At 42.6% G+C, this 23,574-nt stretch overlaps 1 protein-coding gene across 3 annotated transcripts in view; it reads right to left on the minus strand.

The window, feature by feature from the left end:
• The window catches only part of SLC25A21 (solute carrier family 25 member 21), a 445,093-nt gene that overhangs the window by 161,643 nt on the left and 259,876 nt on the right, over positions 1–23,574 (minus strand). For all 3 annotated transcript variants that reach the window (XM_019488793.2, XM_019488791.2, XM_059723062.1), the window contains exon 2: positions 12,505–12,553. In XM_019488793.2, coding sequence (XP_019344338.1) covers positions 12,505–12,553 — 49 coding nt within the window. The remainder of the gene's footprint in view (positions 1–12,504; positions 12,554–23,574) is intronic.

A 23,574-nucleotide genomic window follows, 5' to 3' on the forward strand; every position in this document is an offset into this window, starting at 1 on the left:
CTGTAGATATATCAATAAAACATGCCCAACTAATCCTTGTCTCTCTGTTTCTCACTGTTTCTCTCTCTCTATATAGTGGTCTTTTGTTTTAATTGTGGAGGAACATGGATTTTGGGGTATTTTACATAGTGACTAGGATTTTTTTATCAGGGATTTTTCAGTTTTCAAACAGGGAACACCAGAATTCCTGCTAGGGAGGCCAGCGGCAGGACCCTGCCTGCTCAGAGCTGGCATCTTGGACCCAGCTGAAGGTGGCTGACCTCCTGGCCAATTGGGGCAAGGAGGACATGTTTTGGTACAGTGCAAAGCAGGCCACCACACCCAGAACATCTTCCAGGTGAAAGCTGCCCAGATGGCTGGGCAGCCACAGCCCACTGGCAGCTGGCGCTGAGAGGCAGATGCATCTACTGGCTGTGCAGTCCCTATCTGGGTCTGGCATGTGCACAGCAGGTCACAGCTAGGCAGGAGCCCCCACTGCCAGACTGCTGCAATGGGTAGAGGGCGCAGGGAACTCCCAGGGCTGCTTCAGCAGTCCAGCTGGCACAAGGGGTAGTGTCCCCAGGTACCAATTGGCTGGACCCCAGAACCTCCTGAGAATGAGTAGCCCTGAACTACTTGTCAGGGCAGCTTTTTGTACTGATGGGGCCAGGACAGGGCAGCTTTTTATACTGCTGGGGACAGCATAGGTGCTGGCCCTGGGCCCTAGCTCCCCTTGGCTGCAGATCCAAGAGGAGCCAGGCAGGGTTATTTTGCTCCAAGTGGCACAATTTGCTCCTCAACAAAGTGCATGTCGAAGCACATACACTGAGGCAAAAAGCTCCAGCTCAAATTTGCACTGCTTCTATTTGAGCTGCTGCAAGAGCACGCGCTTGCATGTGTGGACATGTCCATGGGGTGCCTATGGAAATGAATAGGAATATATAAGCAGTAATCACTTTGTCCAGCACAGCAAGGCAGAGCATCCATTTAACATCATGCATCAATACAGTTATTTAATTCAGGGAAGGATTTAAATTGGAATAGCATATCTAACTGGAATTACTAGTCCATGTGCCCTTATTAATTCCTAACAGACTCTACAGAGAAGGAAAAATAAAAGGCAAATTACAGAGCCCTGGACCACATCCACATCCAAATTATTGTAAAATTGAGATACATTCTTATTACATAAAACCTGGAATGAAAGATCTCTAATGAAACATTCAAACTATTTGAGTGCCAAACCATAAATGCTAAAATGAAAAGATTAACTACAGTATACAGGCAGAACACATGAATGAGTATGTCCAAGGTCACTGACAGATCAAGTAAGATTAATGCCAGTGAAAAACCTTGACAATAGGCAGAAATAAGGTTATTAAATAGAGCTGCTGAGGAATTTTTTTACTAAAACTTTTTGTAAAAAAAAGTTGATTTGTCAAACCAGAAACCTTTCCCTGGAAAGAAGCAAATTTCAACAATTTTTAAACTAAACATTATTCTATATTTTTAGAGATGGTTGGCATGTTTCTTTTTTGGAAATTTTCAAAATGAAAAATTGCATTTTTCTAATTTGAAATGACTTTTCAATTAAAAACTTAAGCTAAGTATTGTAAGAAAATATTTGAAACTGAAATGAAATATTTAAAAAATATAAACATGAAATATTACCTTTGACTGAAACATTTTTAATTTTTTTGAGTTTTAGTTTGAAAACCTTTCTAAAATCCCAGTTCAGAATGGGAATTTTTTTTGGATATCCTGAAAATTTTGTGACAGGAAAACTATTTCCTACCTTTCCCTAGTTTAAAGAACCTAACTAGAACTATTAGGGTCAAAAGACCCTAAGTAAACCAAGAATGCCATGAACCAGGTGAGTACCATTCAGAAAAGCTGATGTTGTATCAAGACAGTGCACTCAGATAAGGACAGAAAGAACTAGAAGTCAGCTGACAACTGCCATGGATCTCTATCTCCAAACTAAAGGTTTTAGAACAGGCTCCACTACTGCTCATTTAAACAAAAAAGACTAGAAATCAAAGAGGAATTAATGATATAAAAGGAAGTAGCTCTTGCAAAACAACAGATGGAATGAGATCGGAAACACATGTAGTAAGCTGAACTCTTCTAATAAGAGCAAAATGACAGAAATTGGAACAAAAGAGCAAAATGAACAACAAAAAAAGAAATCAGCCGAAAAGTCTTGGATCAGAAATGCATTTGCATTGGTGAGTTCAGATCTGAACTAAAATTCCCAGCTTTTAAAAGTTCTGGGGACTTTGACCATTTGTACATGCCATGAGGGAGTTACTTCAGTTTAATTCTCCCTAAATTGAAGCGGTGGGTTTTTAAAAACACCACTTCAATTTAGGGCAAAGTAAACACCTGTGGTCTGTACACAAGGGTTGAGCCCAATCCTTACCTGCCTCTCCGGCAGCAGAGAGGGGAGGGCGAGCTGCCGGCAGGCCAAGTGGTCCCTGAGCTGGGGGGGGGGGCTTGTGCTTGCCTCCACAGCAGCAGCAGTAGCGCTCCCCCCCAGGTGGCATCCACCCACAGGCACCTGGCCTGGGCAGTCCCAGGGGGCACCGCAGCCACAGAGGGAAGCACCAGGCCCATATGCAACTCAGACAGGCCAGCAGGCTCCAGGGAGGGAAAAACACACGTAGACAGTTGCAACATTAAAGCAGTGCAAAATGGCATTAAGCAGCTTTAAAGGCCAATTTTTGGCATGTACAAATGGCCTCTGTATCCCTGCGGTTTCAGACACAGTGGCCAAGCATAAAATGAAAGATAGAGACCAGTTTTTCATTCATACAAAGGTTTCCCAAGCAAAACTGAATGGATGAGCTGCCAATTGGCTGGCGAGGACATGATGCCTAACCCTCCTGGACCTGATAAGACAGCAGCTTGTCCTGACCATGAACCATTAGCTGATCATCCTGTGACTCATGCCTACCCAGCATACCCTGAACCCGCCGTGTGTGTGTGTGTGTGTGTGTGTGTGTGTGTGTGTGTGTTGGACTCCTGAGTTCTGTGTATATGTGTGTGTGCGCATGCACGTGTGTCCTGGATGCCTGTATTCCCCCTCAGCACCCCTGCTGATATTGGTTGCCCCAGCCTTGCACTGCAGCATACTGTCTGGATCTGCAAAGCCCTAGTAGAGTAGCTCCTTGCCTGCATACACTGGGAATTCTCCCTGGATAAGTAGGGCCAGAAGGCTTTGAGTGCCCCTGCCCTGGCACCGGGCCATTAGTGCCCTGCCCTGGGCTCCTCTGGCCCTGTGTCATGGATACTGCTGCCCACAACCCACACCACCCCACTTCCCCAGGGGCATAACCTGGGATGTGGGGGAATGCAGCGCAAGAAAGAGATGTGCCTTGTTTTAATCAAATGTTGAAGCTGCCAAACTTTTAATGTGTTTATTAAACAAAAACTGTGCAACATTGCCTGCTCCGGAACTTGGAACCTTCTTCTCAGTTAACATTGAGAGAGTGGGGAAAGACCCAGCCTGCACCAGGAAGTTATGCTGTTGAGGGCCAGAGTGGGGTGGGCAGCCATGGGGGATCAACATAATGAAACATGAAACCTTGGGACGGCGGGGGAGTGCCAACCACAAAACTTCTGCCCGTTGGTTTAATTAAATGTTGCAGCTGCCAAACTTTTCATGTGCATAATAAAGAAAAACTGAAATGCTGCTTGTTCCAGAACTTGGACCAGAGACCAGGGGGCTGCCTATCTTTGCAGAGGCTGCACCACTCCCCTGCAGCAGGACCCAAGCCTGCAACAGCCTGGTCCGGTGAGTGGTTGGCCCACACCCCCATTCTAAGTGCTTCTTCCCCCTTCTGGGACTGGCATGGACACTCTTTGGGGCCCTGAGCCTACACTGGTGACCATCAGTGGCTGGTGGTAGCAAGTTGGCCCTGGAAGGCAGGTGGAGTCAATGCCAGCCCTGGCACTGGGTCTCAGGCAGCCTAGTCCCCTTCTTCTCCCCCAGTAATGGTCTCCAGAACAGGCCCCACTGGATGCTTTCCTGGCTCCTTGGGCCACAGGTCAGCAGCTTCAATGTGCTATACCTCCTGTTCTGAGGCTCCCCTGCACCCTGGCATCTCCAAATCAATGTGGGGAGTACAGTGTTCCTGCACAGTCATGATTCTGGTCCCCCCAGGGACTCTCAGGCATGTCAGGGCTCTCAATGGCAGGGGTGGTAAGGAGCAGCCCATCCCACCACTGTGGTTTGGGAAGGCAATGATCTCCCCATGGGAGGTAGCACTGAGTGTTGCTGCTGGATGCCAAGTGGTCTTTGACCCTGTGCATAAACTTCCTATCCTGGTACTGTGACTCTCTCCACTCTGTAGCACCACAGGTGGCCTCCTTCAGACAGTGGGTGGCCATCCACAGACCTCATTCGTGGACCTTTTCAGTGTATTCATGGGCCTGGATGGGTCATTCAAATGCCATGGCACCACAGGTACAAGCAATCATCAACCTCTCCATTCTAATGCCCCACACTGAGGGTCCCCTTTGGTCCTCATGTCACTGATGCCATCTATATGCATCTCTAGTGTTCTACAGGTGTCCAAGTGACCATCCTGGATCCAGCATCTCAGGTTCCATGACTGGACCCCCCATGCAGAAATGTGGAGCCTGCAAATAAGGGAGACACCAATGGACCTCTGGTGAATTCCCTGTTTAGACCTTTTCTTCTGCCCAGGGCTGGAAGCTGCACAGCTCCTTATGACCTGGTGCTGATCATGGCACAGAATACCCATATTCTGCCTCCCAGTTGGGACCACCTGGATACCAGGGTTCCATCACCCTGCTGTAGGAGCTGGGAGGACTAGGAAACCCAAGCATCAAGGCCCAGAAACATAAGCCTTCTCCAGTTCTCTGCAAGGAGGTGGGGTGATGGGGGAGGAGGAGGGTGTGCAGGGGTTTTTGCTAGGGAGAATTCCTGTTTCCTGCTGTCCCTTACCTTCAGTGATGCTCATTCATAGCTGCTCTGCCAAATGGTACCCTGAGACATGGCAGCAAAAACCCAAAGTTGTGACTGTTGGTTACACCTTGGCTGTGGGGCTTGAATAAAGCTTTCAGTGTATATTGGGGTCTGTTTGGGTTAGGGTTTGTGTCTGGTGGATCTGGATAAGCATGCTAGCCTCTCTCAGGAAAGCAACATGATCTTGAGTCAGTTGTCAATTATTCAGATTTATGGCCCCACTCAATATAACACAAACTGATAAGCACTCATCAGCAGTAAAGAGGACCACACCTTTGTTCCATGCCAGTGGCATGGTGATTGGCAGAGGGGTTGTTTGAGAGGCATGGGGTCAGTGAGGAGCATCAATAAATCATTATCAGTCTCCCTTGGGGATAATTACTGAGCCAAAAGCATGCTGAAGGTCAGAGTAGGTATCCACAGCCTTCTCCGTGAGCATACCCCAACCCACCAAGGTGTCACATCAGAATGTTCCCTCACCTACAAATATTACATTCAGAAGGCCAGCAGTAAAGTCTCTGCATGGGTAGTTGCCTTAAGACGTTTAGCCAACAGAACATGGGATGCTAACTTCACAGTGCTCAGAACCACAGCACTTGCAATGATATACGCCCCAGCAGATTACTGTGCTCCTGTATGGTCCAGTAGTTGTTGCGCTAAAAAACCTGACACTGTACTTAACAGGGCACAGAGACTCATAACAGGCTGCACAATTTGCACATACACAGTTGTATTCTCTGCACTGTAGGGCACTGGATCAAGTGAATGGAGTGAATGAAAATGAAATGAACATTCAGAGTAATCCGCTCTGAAATCTATTCCTACAGTGTTTTATACCAGCACCAAATGAGTCTTCTATTGGGCATGACTTTGACAGAGAAGCATTAACTGAGATCTGGATATGGATACTATAAAATAACACTTCACAAGATGAATATCATGGACAGCCCCTGTTTGAATGCAATTTCCAGCAGACAGCACAGTGCTTAATCAAAAACTCCCATCTTTACAAATGCTCAGATTCGGGTAGATGAAATGTGTACAGACAGATAATACCAGACAGTAGCTTGTAGCTCGCTGGAGTGAAGAAGGAGGAGGGTGTGTGTGGAAACAAGGGCTTTGCCATCTCAGGTCACTGAGAGCCTGGGGGTGAGGCTGGCACAGTACTCAGTCAGAGGAGACAAGCTCTGGCCTGGGATAGATCACTGCCCCACAAGGCGGGTGCCACAGTGCTCCATGGGATGTCAGCAGAATGTGACCTACTGTGAGTTGAGATGGGATGTGGTACAGATGTTCATTATGGTGCTGTAACCTATAGTGCTGAAGTCTGATACCACATTCAGCCAGGGTTATCTTAGAATTGGATCCATCATTTTTACAGTGCTCTGTGGGTTTCCCATGTGCTCTTTGAAGCTCCAAGAATTTGGGGCAAGAATTACTCCTGGGTCCTTTCTCGGGGACCAAACCTGCCAACACACAAAGCCCAGTGAGATGTTACACTGTGAGGGAACAACTGAGTTTCAAAGTTGAGGAAGACAGTTTTAAAAAGATTTCTGGAACTGTGGTTATTTTATTGAATCTAATAAACATACAATTTCTGCTTTGTTGAATCAAAGTTTAGTTTGTGAGCACAGAGATCAAGCAAGCAATGCCCTTAATGTAATAATAAGTCAGACTTTCTCCATATCCCCTCAGACAGCAAACATCTTAAAATAGCATTTACCACACTCTTCTCCCTCTCCCCCACAAAGACAGAAGATCAATTCATTTTAAGTGGTATAATTTGACATGGTCCATTGAAGTAAATGGAGTGATGTCCATTTCCATCAGCTGAAGATCGGGCCCAGAATTATTAACTGCTCTGACCTGACCATCCCTTTCAAATATTTCTTTTAATTCATACAGCAAGTATGATAATATTCCTAGGCAAGCTGTCAAAGCAGTATCACAGTGAGGGATAACTGAAAAATGTATTCAGCAAATGAGCATCTTTTTCTGATCAGTAGATGGAGATCTCAGGTTTTTTTCACTATTGAAAGTTTTCACCAAGCTTTTATGATTTTTTGTTTTTAATTCCAGAAATTGGTCACATGTAGTTCTTTGTAAGTATTTCTACTTGAGTTATGATACTTAGATGTGACTAGTCAGATAAGTCACAAGGTATCATAATACATGATGCACAACCATATCCAAAGCAAAGACTTACACTCTAATCAAAATTTCACCATTTCAACCTTGAAATTTGCTTTCCAGGGATATGGATACCAGTAAAACTCAATTGTACAAATATCTGTGGCAGTGAATGTGAAAGAGAGCAATCATGGCCAAAGGAAATTAATTTATAAATATCAATTATTAAAAGAAATTTGATTTTATTTTGCTTTTGTGCATTACTTGCATTAGTGTCTTCTTGGCAATGTATTCCTGGATGTACCATTTCTCTCTAAGGTGGTAATTTCCAGGAATATTTAAAAGTTTAGGGAGAGGCCCACTGCAAGGATGTTGTTGGGTTTAATTACTCTTTACACATCTGCTTTTATGGTGGTGAAATTCTGTTGTATGTTCTGTAGTGGGAAAGTGAAAATTTTGACCAGGTATTTTTTTTCACCCTTTTAAACCTATTTATTAATATGGGACCATATGCAGCAGGATTTGAAGCATGTCAAACTGGGGATGCTTGGACCTAATCCTCCAATTACAACTCATCCTGTCTTGATTTGTTTGGCTGAACCTCCTAGACAATGTTTTCACTACCAACTTTCTCTTTACTTCAAACAGTTTCCCTTAGCTGTCTTCCTTCTACTTTCCAACTATTTCTGTCAACTGCTGCACAAGTATTCATTTTTCCAACAATAGAACATGTTAAGTTATGAATTTGGTATATTTGTTTAAACTGAAACATATGTCAATCAGGCACAAACCACAGCTTTGTAATTGGAAAAACACTATACTATTTTTAGCTCAAAATAATAGCACTGACAAAATCATGTCTTTCATATCTCAGACTGTCATACCTTGCATCATAGGTTGGTAGGTCTGATATGTGAAGAATATGACATTGCACTGCAACCAAAACCATGCTGAAAAGGAAGGTCTTCCTTTTAAGAAGATTCTTTGATCAAGAAAATGATCCTTCTGGTATTTTGATAGCATCTCTACCTGGAAGGTTTTCTCTGCTGCTGCTTTCTCTACTCACACATGAGGATACAAATATTTTCCTCTGAAGTCAGTAAGAATTTTTTGTATGCTGTAAGGAGGGAATGAGAATCTAATACTCTATGGACTGCCGACTGCTCCATTCTCCAGAGTAATTTGATAAAAAAGCTAATGGAAAGCTTGCTCTAAGATTAACAAATGCAGTGTAAAACCTTAAGTAATACTCTTATCAGAATGGACATTGCTGGTCTCCCTAAGTGGGAACAGCATTTTATTTAAAAAAAGGAAGTGGAATGAACTGGGCTAGAACAACAGATTCTGTCACCTGGATGAATCCCTCAGACTGAAGTTCTGTGGAACTTCTTTGGAGTTCCAATGTATACTACTACTACTACTAATAGAACCTACTTTCAGATGTATATTTAGCAGAAAATAGCTCCATTAAGCATGTTGTTAGTATATATTTTATAAAAAACATATAATTTCTATATTGTTGCTGCTCCAAAACCTGCTGTGAATAACCAAATATATTATTATTCCTGTATAATAATAGAAAATGTATTAATTACAGCAAAGATATTGCAAAATATTGTCCTAATAGAGCCAAACCATTATGGTAAGCTTTTCCTGGGATTTAAAATAATCTCAGGCAGGAACTTTATTTTCTCTAGTGTTTTTATTAAAAACATATTAAAATAAACACAAAATACATAGCAATCAAGGAAAGATACATAGCCACAAATCCACAAGACAAAGGCCTCTGGCATCTTTTTTAGGTTCCGCTACAATGCTAAACTCAGTTTAAGCAAAGATTCACTAATCATAAAGGGCAATATAATCCCCGTTTCTAAGGCAGGGAAAAACATTCAGAAAGTGCAAAATACCATAAAAATAATCAACAATGAATGAGGTTCCATCAGTTTAGCCTGGATGTCTCAAAAAACATATGCACAAGTTACTCAGCAGGTATACAGGGAATTATTGAATGACAGTGATGATTCTCATTTCCTTAGAACACAAGAAGCATAACTAACTATGTACACTACAATTGACATCCAAAGTGACATCCAGGAAATGATGAGAGACAGCTGACTGTGATTCTATCAGCGTCATTTTACAGTTGTGATGACTGAAGTGTATATGCACTTTTTGAGATACCGCATATATTTTTTCCATCCAGTTAAAAAAAACAAAAACAAAACCTGGACGTGAATGGAAGAGATTCATATATATGTATATTAGGTTGAAAATTTGTAACAAGGGCAAAGAATATATGAAAATGTACCAGAAACCTCTCTGAACCATTTGTTGTCTTAAATATCTTCAAACCCACCAAATTAGGGCATAGAATTAAACTGCCATATTAATATCAAGGATTTCAGACTATTCCCCTGTAAAGCTAGGTACCATGGTCCTGTAGATATGGTGCTTGAACTCAGAAACATATAGAAGCAGGTTCCATTTGTGATTCTGCTACCTATCTGCTGGGCAAAGTTGATCAAGTTATTATGCTTCACTGTCCCCATTTGCAAGGTGGGGATAATGGCATTTACCTCTCATGCATATGTACCACTGAGAATTTGCTGATGGGTAATACTGCAAGGGTCTGTGCAATGCATCTGATTATAATTGCACCCACAACTCTGGCCATAGGAAAAGCAAGATATGTATGTTCTTGACTTCTCATTGATTCTCAGAGTAGTTTGCTTTTCTCTCACTAAGTGTGTCTACATGAGATACTAAATAAGCAGTAGATTAATTCTACTGTACATTAGTGCAGCAGGGGAAAAAGGTGCTAATGCGCTAGTGCACAGAATTAGTCTACTGAGCATTCGAGTCACAAAAAAGCATGTACTGGTGTTATTGCACAGTAGCATCAGTTACTGTGCATTGCATTAGTACCTGCTATTATAGGTACTAAATGTAATGCATGGTAACTATGGCACATTAATGCACGTGTAGGTATGCTCACTGTCATATTTGTTTTATGGCACTTCCATGATTTGATCGTGCCACACAAGTGACATGTGTGGACCTGTGCATTCATGCAAAGCTGTGGTTAGGTCAATGGAGTTCTGGAAAGGTACAGGAGTTTGGCCAGTGATCTTTAGAGGTTCATGACCTTAATTTAACTGCATCTCCCATAAGGTTGTTCTTTTTTTATTTCTTTTCTACTTTCCTCTTCAAGTCCAAAATTGGTATTACCAGGCCGCTATACTTTATAGTGCTTGTAACTCTTTGTATGGACTGGAGTTTCTCTTATAAAATATTAGTAAACCTTTGTGTCTGTAAGCTTTAATAGTAAATAAGAGCTGGCACATACTAAATGCCTTTCATCTGTAGATCTCAAAGTGGTTAGCATTATCCCAATTTTAAGGATGAGGAAAGTGATTTAGATGGATGCCCAATGGTATGACCAAGTTTACACTAAGTAGGAATAGAACTCCATTTTCCCAGATGGCTGCTTCACACTTAATCCAAGGACCACAGCTCTCTCCCCCTTTACTGGGATATTTTCCATTTACTTGGGAATTGGTTGGAATCTTAAGACAGTGTATGGTAATTGCAGGCACCTTACTAGTATCTGTCCCAAACTTAAAAGAGTCAGTTTTTGTCCTTGTTTTATTTATGTGTTTTCTTATTTGGATTTTCTTGTGAGGTATAATTCCTTTTGCCAAAGTCCTTCAAGAAATAATAAAAACCGAACCATGATTGCTGTTAAAAACAAGATTTCAATATCCACAAGAAAAGCTGTCACTTTCTGCTTCCAGCTATTAGGGCTGTGCGAAGCTTCAGTCCCTGATTCAATTTGGTGGACATTTGGCCTAATTCAGTGGCCGAATCTCTGAATCTGAATTGAATCAGGAGACCCTTTAATCTCTCCGAATCAAATCGGAATCCTCCGAATTGATTCAGAGAGATTTGGAAAGATTCAGCAATTCGGCCATAGACACAGCTTTAAATGTTTTTTTCTGTATACCTCAAGGTAGCAGGCGGCTCATAAATGCTGCAATGGTGGACTGGATGAAGCATCCCATAGCAGCGCAGGGGGCTCCCCAGCATGCTTGGCAGCAGACCCGGAAGTGGACCAGAAGCACTTCTGGTCCACTTCTGGGTCTGCTGGGGAGTACACTGGGGGGTGGCCCTCGCGCCCTCCCAGCTCAGCAACTGGTGCCTCCTGGGTCTGGGGGGCACCCAGTGTCCCCCTGTGGCCAATCACCGAGCTCAGGGTTGGGGGTGGGGGGGGGGGCCCTCAAAGCGCTCCCCTGGCAGACTCAGAAATGAACTGAAAGTACTTCTGGCTCTCTTCTGGGTTTGCTGCTGAGCACGTGGGGGGTCCCCCATGGTCCTGTGGGATGCTCCATCCACCCCAGCATCACAGCATTCATGAGCCATGCCAGGTACCTCAAGGTATGAAGAAAAAACATTTAAAGCTGCGTCTATGGCCAAATCTCTGATTCTCCGGATCAGCATCGAATCTTTAGATTCAGATTCGGCTGAATCAAATCAGGGACAGTGATCCAAATCAACTAATCGAATCTCTATCCCCAGTTTGAGCTGAATCCAAATTGAATACGGCCCACTTCGCACACCCCTACCAGCTACCTCTTCCGATTCTCACTTTCCAATAAGTTTTAAAAGTAGTTTAGCAAGAATGTATATGGTCACTATCATGAATACCTGGCACTAGCAATTTCTTCATTTGTAACACTATACATGAAGATTTAAAAATGCAAAAGCATAGAAAAACTGAATAACCAGGAATCCTAGACTATAAACATTTATATTTTGCTCAAGAAGTTACAACAGGAATTCTAAGACAATATTCTCAAAACTGGTTCACCATTTCTATGCACAAAACCAAAAAGTTTATATTCATCAGATAGGAAAATGTGTGCATGGGAGGAAAGGGTAGCTGGCATAAAATTACCAATTTGCAAATACCAGTTTTGGTGTTGAACTATCATTGTAAAACATGGCCACATGTATCAGGTCTCATTAATTATTACAATTAATTAAAGCAATATGCTATTTCTAAAGCAATATGCCATTTTCTACTTTCAAATCAAAGTATTACTTCAGAGGGTGAATATAATAAGCAAATCTAACTATGGGCAGCTTCTATGAGATCTTATTTTGCTGTTCCTTGGAAACCATATTTCATAAAAACATATTTAATACCTTCAGTTGACCTCTAACCAGAAATGCATTATGCTATTCAAATTCTGTCAAATGCAGTAAAAAAATAAGTAAATAAAAATGCCATTAAAAGGAGAAGTTATCTTACTTGGACAAGTTCTAGCATTTTATTTTCTGACAGCTCCCAATTTGGACATCTTCCAATGTCAATAAAACTTGTTCAAGCAGAACCTTACCTGGTTTTCACAACATCAAGTGGATGCATCAGGCAAATTTCTACAAGACCTGTAAGATGATAAAGAAGAGAGGCCTTGTAAATATTTGTGCAAAGAGCAGTTTATGTTTCACTGACTGCAATGGTTTTCTAAGTCTGACTGTTATAAAAGAAAGCTGTGTACAATTAACAAAACTGAACTGAAGGCTGCCAGTAAATTACAAAAACATGTACAATATAGTAAAGATACTCTTATTAAGCGTAGTTTATTTGGCTTTTTTGGGGGAACATTTAAGAAAATATAAGCTCTTTATTCTCAAATTTCTAAATGGATTAATCTTGAATTGCTACTCTATAGCTAGAAAAGATACATGAAAAATTATAAGAGTCAAGAATTATTAGTAGAATCAATGTCTTGATGTATTAGTCTCAGACCAAAATTATTGTCTGGCAATAGTTTTAATTATTTGCAAAATGCAAAATATGTATATCATCCTTTGCTAAATTATTTTTTCTGCCCCATTTTGAGCAACATAATGGAGCATTTAGATTAGACAGCACAGCAGAGACATCGTTAGCAGTCAGCACATATAAAGGGACATATAAGCTTATGTGGAGAAGAAAGCTAGTTTCAGCTCAGCAGAGGCCCACATAGTCATTCGTGAGCTCATGCAATTATTGACTCTTAAAGTGAACTATTATCAGCTACATGTTGTGTTGTACTTTACTCTTCTAACACACTTCAGAGATGCTTGACATCTGCTGGCCTTTTTTTAAGTTCACCTATTCCCTGCCCATTTATACATGCACCTCCATTCCACACATACTAAGAAAGCAGAAACAATAATGTAAAAAGGAAAAAGAAAATCAGGCAAGAAACCACCATACTGATCTGCTCATAGTAAAAGTGCATTGTTGAAATTTGAGATGTGTCAGCCTTGGGGGTTGATAACAAACTACACAGTGTAAAATCTGTTTTAAAATTAAAAAAATATATATATAGCCAGAGGGGTGGGAGTGGGCAGGGGGAGAAGGAGAAGGAGTGCATTTATGTGTGCAATATAAAGACTAACACTGATGTCACCACATGGCTGAAAAGTCAAGCCTACAGGAATCAGAATACTCAAACACAGAGTTTTTTGCAGCAATGGGAAATCTGTTGCATTATCACACCAGCAGATATCTGTGCCAGTGCATAGGTTGGCCTGTATACAGAAGAGATCCACAGAGATCTGAGTTTTTATCCATTATTGGCCATGTACAGACATTCAGTTTCTCCTGGGGGAGTCAGTGCTCTCCCAAGAGAAACCACAAGTGTACAGATATCCAATATTTTTCTTCCAGAGCAAAAATGGTCACACTGGGAGAAAAATTGCCCCGAAACAACCATGGCTAAAACACTCCTAGGAGAGTTTCTCTTGGGAGAGTGGATCTCTGTACATGTTCTCTTCTGAGAGAAGTCAAAGCACAATCCTCCAGCATCCCTGGCTGTTTTGCTCCCACCACACCCTAGGGACACAAAGTGTTGCTCAGTGGACTGTACTGCTCCAGCCAAGCAGAGAACAGAATGCACCCCTTTAACATTGTTCCACAAGGAGGGAGCCTGCGGAGCATGCTGAGATGTGTGCATAGGGCTGGCTTTACCGGATCAGCACTACAAGCTCTCTCCTAGATCACTTGAACATGTGTATGCAGCCAGTCACTCTAAATTAAACTGCTTTTTTTTTTAGCTTCAGACATTTCTGAATGACTAAATTACAAAATTTGAAGCAGGAGGAAAAGTATATTTTTCACATTTACAAAAGAAAAAAATGGACAAAAAATTAAACAAAATATTTTACAGCTAATAAACTAGATTTTGTGGAGATGTTTGATGTTTATTAGATTCTTTTGCAAAAAGATGCACATGTTTTATATTATTCTAGGGCTGTCAAATGATTAAAAAAATTGATTGCAATTAGTTGTGAGATTAAAAAAAATAGTTGCAATTAACTGTGATTTTAATCGCACAGCTAAAAACTCAAAATTGTGTTCAGAAAAACTCAAAATTATGCAAAATTATACAGGTACTTTGTATGGTTGTGGGGTGGGTGTGGGGTGTATGTGTGGGGTTTGGAGCCCGGGGGGAGGGGGGGTTCCCTGCATACCCTTCCAGGATGCAGGGTACTGTGGGTCAGGAGTGAGGGGCAGAAGCAGGGCTGGGTATGGGGTTGTGGCTTGGGCATGGCCCCCCCCACCCTGAATCATATTACGCAACTCCCCAGTGTCCTCTTTTCTGAAACTTTTGAAACCGGAAATATGGTAACCCTACAGAAATGGAACCCAGCAGCATGTAGACCAGTGCCCAGCAGGTAGGTCTGTGGAGGGGGAGGGGTGGGGAGACAGGGAAGAGGGCAGGCAGATGAAGGCTCTCACAGTGAGGGTAGGAGTGCGGCAGGGGCTGGGGTGGGGGCAGATGCTGAGGTGGTCATGGGATGGAGCTGTGGGAGGCTAATCCAGGGTTGCAGGGGGTGTGGCTCTCCACTGCTCAGTGGCATACCAACAGGGGTGGGCAGTAGGGGACCATGGCCCCTGGAGACCAGCCTCAGGGTGGGGGTGACAGCTGGAGAGCCTCCTGCATTTTGTGTGTGATCCACCCTCCTGCCCAGCGGGTTGTGGCTGTCTTTGGCCATTCCAGCCAGAAATTCCAGCTGCCGCCCTCCCCCTGCAGCTGGCATGCCATGCTGCTAATTCCCTCATGGAAGTGCCATGGTGTGGGAGGCGGGGCTTCACACAGGATGATTTTCCTCAGGCCCTGCACTCTGCTTGGATCGTCCCAGGGTCGGGGGGTGCAAATGCAGGCACTGGCCAGGCACTGAAGACCCACAGGAAGCCACTGCTGCTGCTGTGCATACCCCCGAGGGAGGCATAGGGAACATGTGCATGGGATGGAGGCAGGATGCCTGCTGTGGGCTGGGGCTCTATACCCTGCTGCCTTTGCCCCAGGAGCCATGTGCTGGCCATGTGTCCCCTGCCCACGCAGCGGTGGGAGGCACAACATGGGATCACACGGCTCCTGGGGCAAAGCCAGCAGGGCACAGAGCCCCAGCCCACAGTGGGCAGCCTGCCTCTGCCATGCACACAAATCCAGAGGGCACATGTCCCCCATACCCCCCTCAGTGGTGCACACAGTGGTTGGGAACTGCACTCCCCCCTGCGCCCCTGGATGAGCTGTCCATGGCTCCATGACCTACCCCAGCCCTGGGGTCCCATTCACCCAAGCCCATGCTCCTGCCCCACTCCTTCCCTCACTGTAGGGAACTTGATCTGCCCCCTCCTGCTCCCTCCCTCTCTCCCCATACCTTCCCTTCCACAGACTTATCTGTTGGGTGCTGCTCTACACGCAGTCAGGCTGCGTTCCTGGCCATGTGCATGCTGGGGCTGCTCATGTCCGTCTGTGTCTGTGCCTGCAACCCCACCCCCACCTTCCTGATGCAGCAGCCCGGAGCCTGTGCTCGGGCTGCCCTGTGGTCATCTGTACTACCACTGCTACCCCAATGGGCAACCTGGAGGCCTCGGTGATGGCAGCAGAGTGAAGCCTGGGTATGGGCTTCAAAACCATGTGTGAAATTAATGTGTTAAAATAATTAAGGCAAGAACCAATTAATGCATTAATTGTACATGTTAACGGCAATCAATTTAGAGCCCTAATTATTACTTTTATTTAAATAGAGCAATTGCTCTCTGTCTGGTTATACAACATTATTTGCTGTAATCCTGTAGCATAGAATTTTTTCACAAACTTATCACTAAACAAAATAACTCAGAGCACCTGTCTCATACATTGCTGTTAAGGTATGTAAATCCCTATACCTACACCAATTTTTTGGACACACTGGGTGCATCTACATGTGCATCCAACTGTGCAGTTGTTACTTGCTTTAGCTAAATGATTGCACAGTAACTACCATTACAATGGTGAGGTAGCATCTTGTGTAGATGAGCCCACTGAGAAAATAACAAAGCTTCATCACCTCTCAAATATTATAATACTTGCAAAGTTTATAGAATGTACAACACTAATTAGAGAGCCTGTTATTCCAAACCCATCACTACTGCCTCCAAATACTTGTGTTAATATTCTGTTATTATTTTACTTCCCTTCCCCCCTTTTTCAGGAGTGTAGAAAAGGGAGTAAATCTACAGGGGAAAATCCTAGAATATTAATATATACTGCAGGGACATGCATTTAGAGTAAAAGCAGTTTAATCGTGTTTTAAATCATAATTTTCCAGGAAGAAAGAACTGCACTGTTATCATTCCTATATAGGTTAGCTCATTTTGATTCTATATTTCACTCCCATACTTACTGTAATTCTCACAGCTCATGTAAGGCTTGTATTTTACTGAAATAAGGACTAAATCACATATCAGACAGGGAAACATAGAACCCAGGTTTTTGTTTCCTGAATCTGTCCCAAAATGTATACATTTCTCCACAGCTGCCAACAGGTGCTTTACAAGTGGAGCTACAGTGGAGTGTTTCAGCATTGGCAGGGGGCATGGTCTGCAAATTTTCCCGTGCAACATTTCCCCAAAGTTTTTGATCTTCCAATTCCATCTTGTTCTGGCAACAAAAATGAGTGGTAGGGGGCCAAGCTTGGGGCCAGGGATTTGTTCCCCTATTCTGTTTTTCGTAGCATTAATGTCCATTTTGGGAGAAAACTGTACAGTGCCAGAATTCAACTCTAATTTCTTGGTCCTCATAGGACAATTTTTAATTCAGGCATTTTTCCAACAATTGAATCACATGAATTCCAAGTTCTTTGGCATGAAATATGTTTTGATAACTTCAAGATTCTATTAGTTATCTGTCTTTCTCAAAGGAGAAAAATCTTTCCTTTGTTCTCATCAGTCAATTATGTTCTAGGTTTTAAACAGTGCATAGTTACTCAATTTTACCAGACAGCTCCCTGGAAAATATCTAGGGATTGTAACATAGTTCTCTAAAATGCACCACAGAGAGCAAACTGTGCAAGATACTAATGGAACAGCTACAAACGCAAGCTATATTTTTCCATCCACTATAGTAGTCATGCAAATCGTTACAACATCCTACTTGATAGCCTGCCCAGAAAGTGTGGTGGCCCTACTACATTACAAGCAATCTGAGATGCACACAGGAAAATAAAATATATTGCACCTCAGCTAATGTGCATCAACTTTGTGACAAAGTCAATTAGCATTTGTATTAATAAATAATATGAATTATCTAATTTTGCAACCCCATGATTCAATGTAACCTAGTTTGTCACAGGGGTATTTATCAATTCAGTATTTATAACATGGTTATTTTAACAGCACCAGAGACACACATTGTCCAAAATTATACCCTGACTGTGTCTTTTGGTGATATCAGGCATGAAGGAACTCAGGTTCTACTTGGCCACCGTTCTTATTACTGAACAGAAGATAATCTAGACACCTATTATGTAAGCCATATTCTACTGATAATTTTAAATTTTGGCAATCTGGATTCTATTCCAACTCTTTTTTCCCAGAATATTTTTTCTTATTTTTTCTACTAAGAACTGTTTTTCATTGTAGAAGAACATATTTCATATCCTCCCACTTTGGTCTTTAAAAAGTTTTGCAATTAATATTTAAAATTAGTAAGATACATACATCAACAGCAATATATCTCTCCAATGTGTGTGATTGCTAAATATCTTGGTTAGCTGAATTTCCTTGGTCTTTGTCCTTGTGCTTTAAAATACACCTAAGGTTTGCACCAAGAGCTGCTAGTAATACACAGATTCTGCATAGTTGTTTTCTGTGTAAGGGGGGGATGGGAACGCTAAGTGTCTAAAGCTATATTCCAGTTGGCAACATAATCTTCTTAATAATGTCAGATTTATGTACAAATACAAGTATTTCCCAATGCTACACAGCTGAAACTTCATTAATGCAGAACAATATCCATCATAACCCTTGAGTAGAGATAAAAAGTAGTAAATCTGCAATAGAGTTAATACAGGTAGTTAAATTGTATTAATTAAAATAGATTTATTCTGATTTGCTCTTCCTCATCGGACTCCGATGTTGCGTCCTGCAATACCGTATCATCTGTGACCTGGACAGAATGTGTGAGTTAAAAGTGATGAACATCAAGTATTAGTTATCATAAACCTCTGGAAATGCTGCACCATAGGATTTCTGTGCATTGCACCCAGAAAGTTTGTTTCTAGTGAAGATCAGAGAGGTCTGCAAACATAGTCCATGTGTTTTAATTCAGACAATCCCCTTTAGTGAAGACGTTATTATGCACCCTTTTCCTCTTGTGTTACTCATTTCTCTGGAATAACATAGTCACTGAAGAAACATAACAGAAAGGAGACTGCTCATAGAAAATGTGTCAATAAACTAGAGCTGGAACAGTATGTATTTACTTTGGCCTTCCTAGAGATAAAGTCACAATGTAAGAAATGATAATAAATATTTTACATGTACCTTGCATTTCCTTCTAACAAACATGTCTGACTCAAAACCTTCTAAAAATGTGGACTGAGCTGTTGTTTTCTTACTAAAACTATTACATTTATTTCTTAAACTCTAGAGGTTATTTGAAAGACAAATACTTTCAAAGGTGTGGAACCTCATCATTTGTTTGGAGAATAATCAACATCTGAAGCACAAGTCTGAAACACAATCTCTGAAGCATAATATCTGAAGCATAAGTGTCCAATCAGTCAGTCGTACATTATGAACTTTATCCAAACTAATTTTTTATCCATGGCTTCAAGCCCACTGCATCTGTGCAGACACATACAGCTTTTACCTGATCTAATGGGATATTTTTCTCCTGGAAACAGGTACAATATGCCCATTTCAACATTGTGTGTGTGTGTGTGTGTGTAGATAGATAGATAGATAGATAGATATTGAGACCTGCTCCTTTCCCAGAGACACTGTCCCATATTGTGCCATTCCCAATTGTGATTTGTTTTAGCCAGTCTCAAAGGAAAAGTACTGGAAGAGATTTGCATTATATTAGTTTTTATATTAAAAAGTGACACTTTATTTTAGCTCTTGCCTAAGAATCTGTTTAGCAGTGTGATTTGGGATTAGCTAATGGGACCCTAGAGTTCCTGACTAACATTAATTAATCTGGTAGGTAATGAGCCAAATCAATCCTTTCCTTAGAAAAATGTGGAGAAGTGGAAAGTTAATCCAAAACATATTCTGAAATGGCAGTGCAGCAGTCATGAGTCATTCTTCCTCAGAGGCCATGTCTACACAGAGAAAATAAATTGTGTTAAAAAACAAGTTAATTAACAAGAAGTTAAGCTCAATTTTGCCTTTGGTATGGACAGGGATAACCATGTTTAAATGCATTAGCTGACCATGATTAACCTTAGGACCCCTCTTCGATTTATATCACAACTAGCTAATATATGTTAAACAAGTTTTGTCCATGTCTACACAAGGTACCAAGATATCTTGCTAGATAACATGTTTCCCAGTGTTGACATGGGTTTTAGGACTAAAGGAGAATAAACAGTAGCTGTGTGGAAAATGGGGATATCATGGCTTCCTAACTGTGCAAACCCAAGAATCAGTAGGAAGTTCTCAAAATGTGAGCACTTGTGTTATCCACACAATGAGGCTGCCTCTCTGCACAAGTGGTTCAGGCACTTTTACCCCAATGGCAGGTGGTAGGCAAGTTGCTAATGGCTCCTTGACTTCGACTATCACTGCTTCAGTCCTCACTTTGGGGACTGAAGCAATGATGAGGACTGAAGCAGTGATAGAAAGATACTTCAGCTGAGTAGAAATGATTGAAAACTGGAAATGAGTGTTTCTGGGCAGCCTGTCATCTATGCTGGCTATTCCTCAGCCCTGACAGCCTCTTCAATTCTCATACTCCCTGTTGCAAATTGCTCATGCTGAGGATTTCCACTAGGCTGCTTAAACTCTGCTTTCCTCCTCGTGTGTTAACTGACAATATTTATCCAGTGTTTACATGAGTTTGTTCCCCTCTGCATGGCTGAAGAAAGCATGAGATCCATTATTTTTACCAACTGGGAAACAGTTCAATTCTGCTAAAAATAAAGTGGGAATATGAAACCTTATTCTCTGCTTGAAAGCTGGAGAGTGGCAGAGATACAGACAACAGCATGGACCTAAGCAGCATTAACACACACCATAAATCAAGCTGCTGTCATGTCTTGCACATATCCATGGAAACAACATACATACAAGTGGATCCTTAGAAAGAGCAGAATTTGGCTTGTGAGCCCATATATATAAAATTAGTTTGATGGTTTTATAGTAGTAAAACAGTTCTTATATTGCTAAATTGGTTAATAAGCCTCCTTGAAAACTGAGGTAAATGTTAAACTGCTATAACTTCTTTTTATAGTAATGCACAGTACATAAAGCATTCATTTTGTTTTAGTAATTGTACAGTAAAAGTAACATAAGTGGATTTAATATACAAGTGGACTTAATACACAAGTGGCAGATGCATGTTATCCACACACATTCAGCATGAATTCAGTGATCAGAGTTAGCAGTGCATTTTAAAAAGGCTAATAAAAATATTGTCTGGCTTTATACAGAAATCCCCAAATAATGTTTAAAGAATACAATGCAAGTTGTTTCTAAACTGTTGAAAAATTCAGCATTTTTGTTTGCCTTTCACAATATTCTTTGCACATCAAGCCAAGTCAGTCTAATGAACTTCTGATCTGTAAGAACCATGCCTTTTCTGTTTATTTTGCTTTAAATACAACTCGGAGAACCTTTACTAACCTAAAAAGCAGATCTTTAACATTGAAAAAGTATCAAAATTTTTAATTTATGAACGAATATATGCCTTATAATTATAAGCTTTAACAATTATTTAAATACTTAAAATATTCTATTCCAAGAAAAACAAATAAAACATACAAAGACTATTTTCAGATGCTGTTATGGAATATTTTTTAATGGTTCATTTTAACATTGAACTCCAGCTGTCTTTCCTGCCTAGTGCAGGGGGGTGGACCCAATGATTTTCCGAGGCCCTTTCCAGCCTTACAATCTATGAATCTATGAATTGCAAATTAAGGCCCTGATTCTGCAGACCCTTATCCATGTGCTTAACTTTACACAACTGAAGTTGATGGGGCTTAAAGTCAATGGGGCTTCTCAAATACCTAAACACATGTATAACTCTTTGCAGAATTACTGTAAATTATGTACAGTTATGTACATTTACTGTGAGGATACAAGGCAAAGTCAAACTTTCCAGGAAAACTTCTAGCTGCTCACAGAGAACCTTTTGCTATATTCACATTTATTTTAGAGAAGTACCCTTCCAGACATTAGGCAGCATGAGGTAGCTAAGAGTCGTTAGCTCCTTTTGGGAGGGGGCTTTGCCATCTTGGAACTAGAAAAAAACTGAATCATATACTAAAAATCAAACATCTACTATAACATATTTGAATTTTATTTCAAGAAATATTTTTTGTCCTGATTTATGCGTGTTTACATGGTATATATAGAGGTGATTGCATAATAGCTCAAAATAAAGTCTTAATCTTGTATATTGTGTGGGGGGGGTTGTGTGGGGTGTGTGGGTGGGTTTGTGGGGATGTGGGGGAGGGTGTGGGTGTGAGAGAGTTAATGGGGTGTGTGCGTGGCCCCCCCCCACACAAGCCCCCCATCATGGTGTACAGGCACTGTTGTAGCAGCAGCAACAGCAGCAGCAGGTGGTGAGCCTTTGGGATGCTCATGCTCTATAGCAGGCAAAGCCCCCTGGTTGGAGCACTAGGAGCCATGGGAAGCCACATGCCATCAGGCCAGGCCAGTTCCATGCCACCAGGTGCAGCTCCATGGCAACCACATGCAACTGGAATGGCCTGAGCCATTTTGGTGCCTCTGTGTTCAGCTCCCAGCTAGAGTGCCAGGTGTCCCATGTGGAGGCATGGAGCTAGCCCAGCCTGATGGTGTGTGGCTCCCTACACCTCCTGGCACTCCATCCAGGGGGCTGTGCCTCACATGGACCCTAAGGACCTGCCCCCTGCTGCTGCTGCTACTGGAGGCAGGGGCTATGCGCCATGAGAGGGAATGTGTAGGCGGAGCCTCGACAAGCATACCCCACCATACGCACACATACACCCGCACCCGCCCCACAGGCACACACAGCCCCCACCAGCAGCAGCAGCAGCAGGTGATGGGCCCTCAGGAAGCTCATGGTCCACAGCAAGAACAGACCCCTGGTTAGAGTGCCAGGAGCCATGGGCAGACATGCCATCAGGCCAGGCCAGCTCCATATCTCCATGTGGGACTCCCAGCACTCCAGCTGGAAGTCGCAGATGGAGGCACAGAGAGACAGCTTAGCTCATCCCACTGGTGCTTGGCTCCTGGCTGCAATGCTGGGAGCTGCATGGTGGCATGGAGCCAACCTGGCCTGACTGTGTGTGGGTCCTGCAGCTCCTGGCTGCAGTGCTGGGAGCCACAGGCAGCAGCGCACTATTAGGCTGGGCCAGCTCTGTGCCACCACATGCGATTCCTGGCATTCTTGCTGGGAGACACAGGTGGAGGCACAGAGCCAGCCCAGTCCAATGATGCACTGCTGCCTGTGGCTCCCAGGCAGAGTCCCAGGAGTTGCACAATCAGCACGGAGTTGGGTGATGGTGTGTAGCTCCCTCCCTTTTTCCCAATTTTCTTCCAGCCAGAGTCCCTGGGGCTCTTCCCTTAAGTTCCACTCTTGCAGGGAGGGAAAGCTGGGGAACAGCCACAGGGTGACCAGGCAGAAGCTTCTGCCTAGCAAAAGCTTCTTGTCTCCAGCGCCCCGCACCTTGAGGCTAGGGCAGGGCTGGCCAGGCAGGGGGGTTGGTTGCTTAGCAACCAAAGCCTGAACTGCTGCTGCAGCCCACGACTTCTGTAACTGGCACCTTTGCAAGCCTGCACCTCCTGCCAGCTTTCAGAGGGGCAGCTGCAGGCTGCTAATAACTGACTTTTGGAGGGGCCTCTCAGGCTGGATAGAATGGTCTCATGGGTTGGATCCAGCCCATGGACCATATTTTGCCTGCCTCTCATGTAGACGCTGACCAGAAGCAAATTT

This window comes from Alligator mississippiensis, chromosome 2, assembly GCF_030867095.1.
Source record: "Alligator mississippiensis isolate rAllMis1 chromosome 2, rAllMis1, whole genome shotgun sequence".
NCBI classification, from domain to species: domain Eukaryota; kingdom Metazoa; phylum Chordata; order Crocodylia; family Alligatoridae; genus Alligator; species Alligator mississippiensis.